A 13,580-nucleotide genomic window follows, 5' to 3' on the forward strand; every position below is an offset into this window, starting at 1 on the left:
GCAGTTCTATGCTTGTCTGTAGCTTTTGCATTGAAATCATGGCTCGGATTTTCTGAAAAAGCGATTGCCTCATTAGGCCACATCTGAAAATGATTTCTTTCAACCGTAAATCAACCACAGCCTTAGTAATGCTTTACAGACTTAATTTCTTTTTTTCTGTTGAAGTTCTTTATTAACATATGACATCATAGCCATACATTTTAACGTTTTATGTTAAAGTCATGTCAGAATCTATTATATGTAATGTTTATTCTACTGTGGCTCAGAATTATATGCTAGTATTTCATATAGCTTTATTTTCAAATCGATCGTGATTTTGCTTCCAAAATATTCCCACTGACAGACCATCATCATCTGAATCCAAAATTGCCCTTTTCCCACCTGTCACAGGTGTAAAATCCAATGACAGTATGGTGACCTATTAAAAGCAAGCTCCCTTTGCTCACCTCATGTATGCAATTGGGTAAAACTTTGCTGTAAAGGCTTCTGCTTACTTATCGCACAGCAAAGACAGACTAATTTCAAATTTCACAGCCTCACAAACAAGCTCAGTTATCCTGACACACTCAGCTTGCTCTGGGAGCTGCCACTTTTCTTCACTGAAGGAAATTCACAGAATCACAGAATCACCCGGGTTGGAAGGGACCTCAAGGATCATGTAGTTCCAACCCCCCAAATTCGATTCAAAGTTGCTGCGTTCCCACCCCAAGTTCAGCCCTAGGAGAATGGCAGGTAGAGCCAGCACCTACTGTGTCCCAGGGGCTGTGCCTGGGGTCAGAGCTCCTGCCTATGGAAGGGCAGAGCAGCAGTGGGAAGCCTCCACCACGGGCAGCGTGCTGAGGTCAGGCTTTGTTTGATTCCTCAGCATCTCTCCTCGTGCCGGGATGTGACATACAGCAGACAAAAGAGGTCTGTGACACGATGGGGAGCTATAAGGAGAGGCCAGCACCAGGTAGTAGGTCCCCTTTCCTGCTTGGATCGCTTCTGGCCTGGTAACCTGCCACCCTGTCCACTCTGAGCAGTTTGCTGACAGTGCTGTGTCATGCCCCTCTTCTCCTGTTGCTCCATCCTGAGATTTTGTAGTGCTGTCTTCAAGCTGTGATTGATTTGGACTTGGATGACTGCAATATTTCTTTACTTCTGAGTGATAAAAACAAAAAGCTCAAAGTGTTGATTGTTGTAGGGAATTTGTAGGTCTGTCAGTCAAAGTACTGTTCAGTGTGACACGGGTTGACTTTTCTGTAGTGGTTTAAGTCTGTTTTCCTGTATTTCTGTATACTGGAGCAGAATTCACGTACTTGAGTGCATGTATGTACATTACACATCTCAAAGAGCAAATAGATCCCAGTAGAGCAGATTCCGTTCTCAGCTATTATAGATAATTCTGATTAATTCTCTATGCTGAGCATAGCTCAATTAGTTCTGCATTTGCATCAGTATCATTTTGGAGAAGTGTGATTTAATACGTTAGTACTCTCAGGCCAAGTGCAGAATTAAAATGCTATACTCTCCCAGGGTGAAAGGTAGGCTTGCAGGGAAGCATGCCCATCCATTATTTTATGTCACTGGAATTCCATCATAAGTTGCCACAGTGTAACTGATTGCCAAGTTTGCTCCAAGAACTGAAGAATCCGTGAGGGCTAGCTGTATGTGACAGGCTACCTCAAATAGGCTAATAACAATTTGAGGAATTTGCACTTAGCCATAGTACTGTAACCATGGTTTTAGTTTGCATGCTGTTTTCATTTTGTATTTGTGCTTTAATTCTTTTTATGAATGTTCAGGTTGAAATAAATCTAAAACGTTATCCCACTCCATACCCGGAGGATTTAAAGAATATGGTAAAATCAGTTCAAAATCTGGTGGGCAAAACAAGCCATGGAGTACGGCCTGAGAACTCAGCACCAACCGCCAACACTGAACAAACTGTGAAAGACAAGTATGAGCACAAGTGGCCCATGGCACCAAAGGAGATTTCAGTGGAGGTAATGTAAAAGGATCGTTGTTCCTCTCAAGAGTTCAAGACGGGGTTTTAGTATAACTCCCTCAAATGCTGTGCTGCGTCTGCTGTGAGCTTCTTGCCTAATGCTTCTAGTTTAATTCTGCAAAGTAAACCTGGTTTTATACTGAGTTGCTCTTTCCCCAATACTACTAACATTTTCAGATTGAAGCTTTGATTTTAAATCTAGCTGGATCTGAATTTTTGTCTTGATATGTATCAGCTCTCTCCTAAATGTTACCACATGGCCAACTTGCCTGTTGGTGAGAAAATGGAACTGACTGTGAGTTACGCCTCAGACTTAAATGTTTCTCTGCAACAATATGTAAATGAAAAATCAGTTTGTTCTGTTGACAGTGCTACACCATAAGGTTCTGCTTCTTACAATCCCATTGCGTGTAATACAGAGCCTTGTCCAAAGTTAATGAAGCCAACAGAGGCGCCTCCTAACCACAGGGAGCCATAGATCAGTGCTGCCCGGTGACTTCCAGTGTGTTGCACCACCCAGCCATGTGTGTTGGCCAGAAGTGGGATGGCACACATAGTGAGAGTTCTCTATTCTGACCTAACTGTATTTCATGAAAGGTCATTCCAAAATACTGCACAGACTTGTGCAAAGCTGACGTAAGCAGCTGCAGTTTGATCTGAGAGGACATCTGTTTATTGATGCCTTCATATTGACAGCTTACTTTACGTAGGTACGACTTACACGTAGGGGGAATTTCTCACTCTGGCAGTATTTACTGATAGGTTATAAGGTGCTTGGACAGGTCTACAAACTGTATCTAACACAGAACACATGAACTATTTCCATCCTATCAACGTAGACGTGTTTTTCATCCTCCTTTACTGCAATACTGGAGATGGTAGACCTTGCCTAGATGTTGGTTTCCCTAATACTTTAAAAGGGCCAGCAGCAAAATAGCTCAGCTACAGGAAAAAAATAGTGTTCTTGTCATTCAGACAGATAGCATCACTGGGAAGCTTTCATGGCAGGAAAGCAAGATGGTGTATCTGTGTTATTCTCTTTGGCATCCCGTGTAAAGATGAAGAAGGGGTGTAGAAAATGTGTGAATGATTTTGTGAATAATATTGGCATGATTTCAGTTGTAACATATTAAATAAAACATAATTAAGCTCCATTTGCTTTGCAGATAATTAGGAGACAGGATCTCAAGCCTCAAGTTAAAATACAGTTTGAAAATGCAGGTGTGTTCTGATAGATTTAGACTGAAGACAGTATCTTATAACAAGGTAATTTAATTTCAGGTGCAATGCTCACTTTTCATCCTCCGAAGTCAGATCAGCTGGTTTCTTTTCTGATCTCTCTTGGGTTTTCTTGCAATTAATTTACACGTGTGTCTTCACAGAATTGTTTCTAAATAATTAAAGGGAGCATCTGAAATGAATAACAAAGTACATTTCAAACCCCCTGCATCACCCTCCACCTTCAGTGATAATAAGCAGTTTCTTAATTAATCATCACTTAAAATAAGCCTGTTCATTGTCCTGTGTTTCATTGTGAAAGATGTGCCTTGTAGCCAAAAAGAAGTCTGGGATAACACTGTGTACCCCTTCCATGAGCAACAGTGAGGAATACCAAAAATTGGCAACTGCGATCTTTACAGTTAATATTCTTGGTACGAATGGACTGAGAAAATCATTGCAAAGAGATCTGCATGACTCCCAGGTTTCTGTTTTTTTAAAAAATCTCTTTTCTAACCCAGAGTGCAGCATTCCATCCCTTGTGTTAATTCCTAGCAGGTTTATTAGCACTGAGTAGAAAGAAGAGATGGTTTTCTTCTGAGTAATCTGCTGCAGATGCTGTGCTGGGTCTGCTGAGACCTTCATCTCTCTTCAGTCAAAACAAGACCTCAATCCTTTTAACTTCCTTCTTCTTTACTTGCTCAGCTTTGTGTTGTTTTAGGGGGATGGGAGTGAGAGAGAGAAGGGTGTTCTTTCTGTTTTGTGCTCAGTCAGATCTTCTAGAGAGTCTAAAACTCATCCTGCCTTTCCAGAAAGACTTTGCATGCTTTTATTTCCCCTGGGCTGCCTGCCTTCAGTTCATTCATTGATGTATCCGTCATGGGAGCTGTTTTCCCCTGAGATGCACAATGACAATCTGACTGGGAGGGCAATTTGTCCTGAAGGTTTTCAGTTTGTGTCTGCTTTTAGGCCGTGCCTTGATGGGCACTTTGCAACAAAATGACCTATATTTAACAAGGAGCCAGAAATATCTTCGTTATCGAGTTTTGCCATATGACTTCTCCATAGCACAGAGCATCTTTATTGAGGTTATGACCTTGGTGGCTTCCAGTCACAGAAGGAAGGTGATGGTGTTCTGTTCTGGAGGTCTGACTTGCAAGAGAGCTTTCTCCAAATAGGGTGTCAAACGTGTTAAAGTTAATTCTGAGTTACTTTGACTCCTGCCTGACCTTGTCTAAGAGTCTGGATGTTAGAGGCATCATTCAGGACTGTCTCCAAGGTAAAGCCTTCCTTCCAGAAATTCAGTCTTGAGGCGTGGGTCCTGCATGAGGATTCAGGAGGTGCAGCACTGTGTCGTGGCACGTGGGCCTGGTCTATGTCTTGTGGACTCGGACTTTTTTCCAAGAGACTCGAGACTCTCTTTGTTGTCAGCACCCCCAGTGATATGTCTGCCCTCGGGTGCATATCCGTGTGGACTGAGAGCTGGTTTCCTCCTGAGATGGGAGAACACAGGGAGTGCAATTCAGAGCCTGAGGTGCTGTAACTCAGGGTGACACTGGGGCTTCTGTCCTCACACTGAAGACCACATACAGAACAGAACAGGCCCATGGTTTATAACTTAGCAAGATGCTGCTAGGTCTGCCATCCTCTGCAGTTCATGACTAAGCACTGGCTGGTTAGCATCTGTAGGTTTTCTTTCCACAATTCCGGCCATGTTGGCAAACAGGCCTGGCCTTTTGAAGTAAAACATTTTCACAATAAAAAGATCATTACAGACTTTGGCATCTTTGGCTGTAGGGAGTTCTGGTCACTGCTTGGATGCTGTACTTCTGATCACCGGAGCCGTCTGGGTTGGTGCGTGCATTCCTCCAGCTGCTGGCCAGTCCATGGGGCTGCAAAGCAGAAACATAGAGCAGAAACAGCCCTACCTGCCCATGGCAGTTGTTTTTCAGGACCTGTTATGTCTCACTGCATAGTGCCCCCAAAACTCCTTGTCCCAGTCTGCTCCTCGTGTACTTATGTCACCAAATCAGCAAGCTCGTGTCTTCTTACAGAGCTCTGCTGCGTGGGAATGCCTGCTGGAGATGGCTGGTGGTATGCTGGCTGCTGGACCAGCTGAGATGTGCTTGAGGGTTCCTTCATTCCCCACCTTCAGATCCCAGTTCTGCATTCAGTTTTCCTTCCACCAGTTCTGTCCCTTAGAGGGACTTGCATCTCATCATTACACTCTGCGTGGGACAGCCCTCAGGTCTGTGGTCACTGAAATGGCCCTCCTGGGAGCTGCTGTTGTGGCAGGAGAGTGGCTCAGATTAGGGAACAGATGGCAGATCCTCTGCTCTGCATTCCTGTGGGGTAATCCCACATTCTGGGGACTCTCTACGTTTCTAGATTGATTGGCTGCATTTTATTTTGGTCAGTCTGGTAATTGCTATCAGCAAAATACTATGACTGGTTTTCACACAGCTTCAGGCAGGTTGCATTTTGTGGTCTTGCCAGGAGAGGACTTGTTAGCCAGGCTTTGTAGCTCTCAAGGGAGCCCAGACCTGCAGAGGGGTGCCCTGGGTGAGGGGCACAGCAAGGCTTTGTCCTGCACACACACAGCTGGGCCTGCGCCTGAATTGGCCTCACTTCTATGGAAGGGGATTCGTCTTTATTCTTTCATTAAAACCTTAGTACAACCTGGACCAAGTAACCTTGGCCTGGATCTGGTTATTTGTTGCATTTGCTTCTCGATTTCTGTATGGCTGGCGTGGCATCTTTCAGATTGCCCCAGCTTTCAGCAGGTTGTTCCTCTGCCCTCATTCCTCTGGTCCAGTGCAGGCTAACAGCCCTGCACCATCGCCTCTGCCTTGTGTGTGCTGCTCCTGCACCGAGCCCCGGGCTGCTCTGCTCAGAGTCTTTCTGTTCTTTGCAAGCAGACCCTAAGAATGAGGTTATTTTGAAAATCACAGCTCTCTAGATTTTGATGTGATGTTTTTATGTTGTCAGACAGTATTTCTCTTTCCCGATTATTCTGCTGGTTTCTGCCGTGCGCTTTCTCTTGGGGAACAGCTCGCCATATTTTTCTATCCTCAGCATATATCCTCCTGTGTTTAGTCCTGGGGAATAAAACACAAGTACGTTCATCTCCTTCTTTTGTCCTCACAACTGATCTATCCAATAATACCTTTTATTTTCCATTAGTGCCCTTTTTGTCCTTTTAAGCCAAGTAGTAGCAAATGGAATATGGTTGGGGTTTCTTACATCTTTCACTTCATGGCATGTTCACAAATGCCAGACTAATTCTTTCCAAAATGTACTGATTTTTGTTGGAACTGCCAGAGTGGAGGCTAAAATGATAGAAAAGAAAGAATATGGCATAGAAAACTGCATAAAGTCATACACCTAAAATAAAATCTGTGTTCATTGTTATATCAAAAATGGAACTGCTGGTTCATCCTGCCTTATAGCAAGTAGTTTTATTTTGAGCTTTTAACTTTTGAAAGTTTCATGGCACAATATTGGGATTCTAGGTGCAAGAATTCCATAAGAGTCAACTGTCTGATACAGACAACACTCATAAATCGACTCTGGACAGGAAGGAGAAAGAAGAGCGTACAAAAAGCTCAGAGGTACAACAAGAAATAAGTTTGAAGCATGCACCATGCTTCAAAAGTGGAAAATCTCTCTCCCTGAATGTATGCACTTTGTTACTTTTCAAAAATCTTTTTGCATGATTAGTTTGTTACACTGCAGTAGAAACGATTGTTCTGCACTGGAAAAAGGCTGTTCACTATTGCTAGCTTTGAGCTGTGTGCACACTGGTACTGTTAGGTGAGAAATCACACGTACCACAAGGGAGCTCTGTACATCAAGGCAGTAAAATCCTGCAGTATCCCAGCATGCAGTGTGAAGCTGTATTTGCATAAACGTTAGCACTGATGGGGTTAAGTTAATGGGTTGTGAGGATGCCTGCTCTTTTCTATGTTGGTATGGCACTGTCTCTAGTAGTACACAAAAGCAGAAGGATTAACATACCTGTTTTGTAAATCTAATCACATTCATCAAGAATAAATCACTCAGCAAATGCTTCTACAAATCTTCGTTTCCACTGCTGTTACAAAGTAGTTAATGGAGCTCAGTTTCCTCGAGGTTTTCTTTTGGGTTAAAATCAAGTAAAATTAAAAAAAAATGTTTACATTTCAGTGATGCATTTTTGTTTTTGGTACTCCGTTTTAAATTGTCTAAATGTTACACCTCCTACCTTTACTGACTCCTCTCTAAAACTGTGTGACCTGTGATCACTGGAGTACCTTTACAGCTAAGGTCTGGGCACAGGACCCCCATCGTGTCTCCACAAGAGAAAGTTCCCTCCCAGTTACGTTTCTTCTGTCTCCTTCCTCGTTTTCTTTACTAATTTTTTGTTTTCTCCTGGTAGCTCTCTAAAATGTCTTCTTTCTCACTGGGTATTTTCCTTCCCCAGCCTCCATCCTCTACAAAATCACGGCTCATCCTCCCACTTCCAAGCCAATGCATGTTTCTCTTACTCCTTCCCACAGGGATCTTCCCTGCTGTTAGTTAGCACAGTCTTGCTGTACCCATCCCCATCAGTTCTCTCCCCATGATGTTCCCCTGATCCCACACACTGATGCCCAATGTGGGTTTCCCATATTGTTTGTCTTCCTCCTCGGCGCAGGGTTACCTCTGCCATCCCTCCGCTTAGCATCCTCTCCTACCCTCTCTCCCCAGGTCACCCATCTTTGGGAATAGCACCTTTCTTATTTCTAAACTTTTTTCCGGTGGTGACATAAAAAAATGCCCCCAAATTGCTTGTTTTCATCTTAATTTCCTGCTTCTGGCTATCCCATGAGCCTAATTTAAAAGCACTTGTTTAAAATACTTCTTACTAAAACCCCATCTCATTTTCTTTCCACTTTTTAACATACGTTATTTTCAGTATGTATCCTATTGCTGTCTGGAACTGCAGAATGTTGTGCAGGGGAATCTTAGAAAGTCTGCAGAAAGAACTCTGCTGAACTCCTGAGGAGTTTTTGAAACCCAAATTATTTAATTTAATGAAGTGTAGCAACATCATGACCTGAATCTATGGAAGGACTAATGCCACAAACGAATGAGGAACACTTACTCCTGAAGTTAGAAGTAGATATCAATATTATTTTTTTTAATTATTTCTACTGGCAGCTTGCATTTTTGTGACTTCTGCTTCATCAAAAATGTTTACGCGGCCTTGATGTATCCTACAAGTTCCATCTGTTTTGTCCACATTTTCAAAATGAATGCATCACCATAATGTTAGAAGTATTTCTGTAGGACTGATTGGAATTTTCAGCTGACGAATCATTGTGATTAGATTATTTCTGTCTGGTGGGGTGTCGGTGTGTTGTCACATTCATGAAAAGAAGGCTTTAAAATGTTTGTTGACACTGTTTCCTATGTTTACTCTACATTATTGTATTCCTCAGGATGCCTTTGGACATCCTGCCAGTGAGATGAGGATAGGGGAACTTCGTCCTTCCCTGCCAGAGACTCCGTTGTACCCACCCAAACTTGTTCTTCTGGGTAAAGACAAGAAAGGTACTAACTTGACTTACAGCCTTTTAGAGGGGTGCACACATAATCTGCATAGACAGAATCTAGCATATTCTATACTTCACTGATTATAAAATGTATTTTGTACGTATTTATGCACACAAACACACACATATATATATCCATAGTATGGATATTTGAAAATGTTTTTTCTGGAGCTTAGTTTCCAAACATCACCTCCTGAAAACGTTTGCTGTGTTTTGTTTCAGAGTCGACAGATGAGTCTGAAGCAGATAAGATCCACTGTCTGAATAACAGCGTTTCCTCAGGCACTTACTCAGACTATTCCCCTTCCCAGGCTTCCTCAGGGTCCTCCAACGCGCACGTTAAAATGGGGTCCTTGCAGACATCGGCTAAAGAAGCAGTGAATAACTCTTTGTGGGGGAACAGGTGTGAGCCTCTTTTTAACACAGCTTCTGATTGCCTTTTGTCTTACCTTGTCACACCATGTGGACTGATTGTGTGCTAGCTGTTAACACATTCAAATCAAAACAGTAACGCTTTACCCCAGGTTTCTTGGGGTGTACATGGCAATACGAGCCCAGGCTGCAGAGTGTTGGCCATTCCTTCCTGCTCTGTAAACGTCAATAATTCTGCGGCTGCTTTTCCAACCACGTACAACAGCCATGCCCTAAAAGCACCTCATAAATGAGCTGTAATTACTCCGTTCTGTGTGGTCCTAAGCTGCAGCTGGCTGTAGTTTAGTGTTAACAGAGTGCATGTGTCTCTCATTCATGCTGTCCTGAGCCTCACTCTGCCCCAGAACTCCAATTGCAATGCAGATGATTGGAATTTGTAATTCACACCGGCCATCAGCAGCTGGAAAGGGCTCTTGTTGCGTTCAAGGAACACTGTGCTCTGTCTGTTCCTGCCTCCGGTCACCCAAATGTACCTTCATCTTATGAAATCCACAGGCCCTTTGCATTACACAGGGAGTCTGCTTGCTGGAGATGTGTAGCGTCTTGGTGGTGAGAAGATGCATGACTCCATCTGGTAGCTTTGTTTAAAAAAAAAAAAAAAAGTTGCAAGTGTAAAACATTTCCCCTGTACTCACCAAAGGTTGTTTTTGAAGCAGGAAAATATGCTCAGCTGGATTTATGTGTGAGTTTGGCTTTGAGCCATCCAGGAATTCTGACTTGCTTCTTGTTTTCTCAGTGTGCATACCTCCAGCATCTGTGCTCCAGTGCAACATACTGCTGCAGGCACGTGCCAGATCAGTGACATAAGGTGCACATCTCATGATATGATCCCAAAGCCCGAGTACAGATGGGAGAATATTAAATCGCATTACGAGTGTGTCTTTCTGCTGACTGCTTCTGTGCTCCAATGGAGGGCATTTTACCTTGGTTTGCTTTGTTTTATTTCAGCAGGCTGGTGCAGTCGTTTCCGCAGCCCCTCGAAACAAAGCCATTACTGAGCCAACGGGAATCTGCTCCGGCAGGGAACGTGCCGCCGCGCACCGACCGGCGTCCTCTGAGTGAGACCTTCACCGACAGCTGGAATGACAGCTCACACTACGACAACACCGGCTTCGTGGCGGAGGAGAGTGTGGTGGAGAACCCCAGCGCTAACCCTCTGCTAAGCACGAAATCTAGAAGCACATCTGCGCATGGGCGCAGGCCGCTGATTAGGCAGGACAGGATAGTTGGCATTCCTCTGGAGCTGGAGCAGCCGACGCTCAGAAACACACATGAATCTGAAGTGCCTCCTCCCAACCCTTGGCAAAATTGGACCAGAACCCCTAGTCCTTTTGAAGACAGGACAGCTTTTCCTTCCAAACTGGAAAACACCCCCACCACCAGCCCTTTGCCCGAGCGGAAAGATCATGTCAAAGAGTCTCCTGAGATAACTAGCACTTTCGCTCCCGGAATAGCATGGGAATATCACGATTCAAATGCTAACAGAAGCCTCACAAATGTCTTTTCACATATCCACTGTCGCCCAGACCCTTCCAAAAGCGTTATTTCCATCAGCAAGAGTACAGAAAGGCTTTCTCCGATGATGAGGGATTTAAAAACTAACAAATTTAAGAAATCGCAAAGTATCGACGAGATAGACATCGGTACCTACAAGGTTTATAATATTCCTTTAGAAAACTATGCATCTGGTAACGATACTGTAGGAGCCCACGAGAGGGTGGACAAGCTGCTGGGCCCGGAGCACGGCATGCTGAGCATGTCCCGCAGCCAGTCGGTCCCCATGCTGGACGACGAGCTGCTGACCTACGGCAGCGTCAAGGTGCAGCCGCAGCAGAAGTCATCCGTGACGAAGAAGGTCTACCAGTTTGACCAAAGCTTCAACCCGCAGGGAGCAGTGGAGGTCACGGCCGAGAAGAGGCTACCGCCGCCTTTCCAGCTCAACCCCGAGTACATCGCCCCGCAGAGCAAGAACCTGCCCCAGGAGCTGGTCAGCCCCAGGGCGTACCGCGGCTACCCGCCCGTGGAGCACATGTTCTCCTTCTCCCAGCCGTCGGTGAATGAGGATTCTGTCAGCACGCCCTTCACGAGCCAGGGCTCCAGGCCGGGCTTCTTGAGGAGGGCGGATTCTCTGGCCAGCTCCACCGAGATGTCCATGTTCCGCAGGGTGAGCGAGCCCCACGAGCTGCCGCCCGGCGACAGGTACGGCCGGGCTCCGTACCGCGGGGCCATGGAGCGCCAGGGCAGCATCTCGGTCTCCGAGTCCCAGTTCCTCAAGAGGAACGGCAGGTACGAGGACGAGCATCCTTCTTACCAAGAAGTGAAAGCCCAGACCGGCAGCTTTCCCGTTAAAAACCTCACCCAAAGGAGGCCCTTGTCTGCAAGAAGCTACAGTACAGAGAGTTATGGCACCTCTCAAACCAGGCCGGTCTCAGCGAGGCCCACCATGGCGGCTCTGCTGGAAAAGATACCGTCAGACTATAACTTGGGTAACTATGGCGACAAGCCTTCCGATAGCAGTGATATAAAGACAAGGCCCACCCCTGTGAAGGGAAATGAGAGCTGTGCTAAAATGCCCGCTGACTGGAGACAACAGCTACTTAGACATATAGAAGCTAGAAGGTTAGACAGGGTATGTTTGGCACTTCTCTGCAATTAATGCCTTTAGTCGTGTGTTTTGGTATTTCAAACTATTTGCACGTGCAGTGGTGACCGCCAGAGCTCCCAGTAATGAAATCCCGCGTTGGCGCTGCGGGGGTCTTTGTGTGCAAAGCAGCAGGGAGGAGCCCTGCTGCTGCCTGCCCAACAGGGGCATCCCCTCCTGGCCACAGCTGTGGGCGCTGCCGAAGGCCGCCGCTCCCGTAACGATTCGAGAGCGTGGGAAGAGGCCGGATGCGTCTTTGCGGTAAAACAAAACGAGGAAAAATATCAACCAAAAAAAAAAAAAGAAAAAATAATCATCGTAATTTTAGTTTTCAGATTGCTGTTAGCAGAGGCATCTTAAGGCTCTCTCTTAGCATTGAAAAGCATTACTGGAAATACGCTGCCACTGCTTTTAACGTGGAATATGATCGTTACTCCTCTTAGCAGTAGGAGCTTTTGCCCATTTATCTTCTATCCGAAACGTAACACGATTAGGACAGTGCATGATTTCTTATAATGATGTTGACTATTTAACGGCCTACTTTATGAATCTGGGTTTACTTCATAGCCTACAGTGATTGTGAAAAGCTGCTGTGCTCTGACGCATAGGTTAGTAGCAAAATGTGTCTGCCTACGTATTTCATGCTAGATATCCACGAGTTTGGTGTGGATATGTTTATTGTCCCTCCCAATTGCACAGACGTGACACATGCTAAAATACCACCAAGGGTTAAGTGGGTAACCTTTCTGACCTGGCTCAAAGGCTGAAGCTCTTTCCTTCCTTCAGCTAGGTTCAATGTGCTGCATGAAACAGGTTGGAAAGCGCCCACCCCAGGCACAGTACAGCAGCCAGGTAGAGAAGGTTCTGGTAGCAATAAACACTTCCCAGGTGCTTTAGAAGCATCTTTACTAGTAGCTTACAAGGAGTATGTGCTTAAGAAGTGCTCTGATTGGCGGAAAGCTGACGTTGGTGATGTCACACAGGTATGCCCCGCTCCCAGTGACGCTGCAGAGGCAGAGCTGGCCTCCAGCTGTCTGCAGCACCCAGCAGCTCGGGGCGGGCTGCCCGCAGGGATGCATGCCTGCAGGCTCATCCCGTGGAGGACTTCCCACCATTATGCCAGATGTGTTTTCTGGCCCAGCTGGGGTGGTGCAGACGTGTCAAAATTTGGCCGTATTTTTAAAGTAAAGATGTGTGCCACATTATATACCACAGTTCTCAGAATATAGATAAGAACATATTTCATCTGCTGTCAGCGTTGAAGTCTTTTATGGTACCCATTTTATGTACAACTAGCGATGTATTTGCTTCCGTGTGACTCAGTGCATGCATCAAAAAGCTATTTACTTCTTGGTACTGTTTGTTTGCTTAAACTAAAACTTTGTGAAATTAACCATATATGTGTGATACTTAATTGAAGGAGCATGTGTGTTCATATCCTGTCACGTGGTTGTTTCCTCTACTCAGACCGCTGCTTACAAACACAACACAGTTAGCCTTGGCATGCTGCACTCTGGAGGGTTTTCAGCAATGCATGCCGGCAGAAGCATGACTTTAAACTTGCAGACTAAATCTAAATTTGAAAACCAAATGCTTCAAGAGCTACCTCTACCGAAAGTAAGTATGGGATAGCCAGCATATACCAGCATTACCAAATAAATTAATAATAATCCTTGCTTTCTCTTGGTTTAGCTTTTGCCTACTGTTCATGCTTATATTGTACACA

At 45.0% G+C, this 13,580-nt stretch overlaps 1 protein-coding gene across 1 annotated transcript in view; it reads left to right on the forward strand.

The window, feature by feature from the left end:
- LRRC7 (leucine rich repeat containing 7) overlaps positions 1-13,580 on the forward strand; it is an 84,584-nt gene that overhangs the window by 59,761 nt on the left and 11,243 nt on the right. The window contains exons 16-21 of the mRNA XM_042819149.1: positions 1,785-1,985; positions 6,718-6,816; positions 8,668-8,779; positions 9,004-9,184; positions 10,162-11,842; positions 13,322-13,471. Coding sequence (XP_042675083.1) covers positions 1,785-1,985; positions 6,718-6,816; positions 8,668-8,779; positions 9,004-9,184; positions 10,162-11,842; positions 13,322-13,471 — 2,424 coding nt within the window. The remainder of the gene's footprint in view (positions 1-1,784; positions 1,986-6,717; positions 6,817-8,667; positions 8,780-9,003; positions 9,185-10,161; positions 11,843-13,321; positions 13,472-13,580) is intronic.

Source organism: Centrocercus urophasianus, unplaced genomic scaffold (genome assembly GCF_019232065.1).
Source record: "Centrocercus urophasianus isolate 14NV4802_14NV808 unplaced genomic scaffold, USGS_Curo_1.0 seq_18, whole genome shotgun sequence".
NCBI lineage: Eukaryota > Metazoa > Chordata > Aves > Galliformes > Phasianidae > Centrocercus > Centrocercus urophasianus.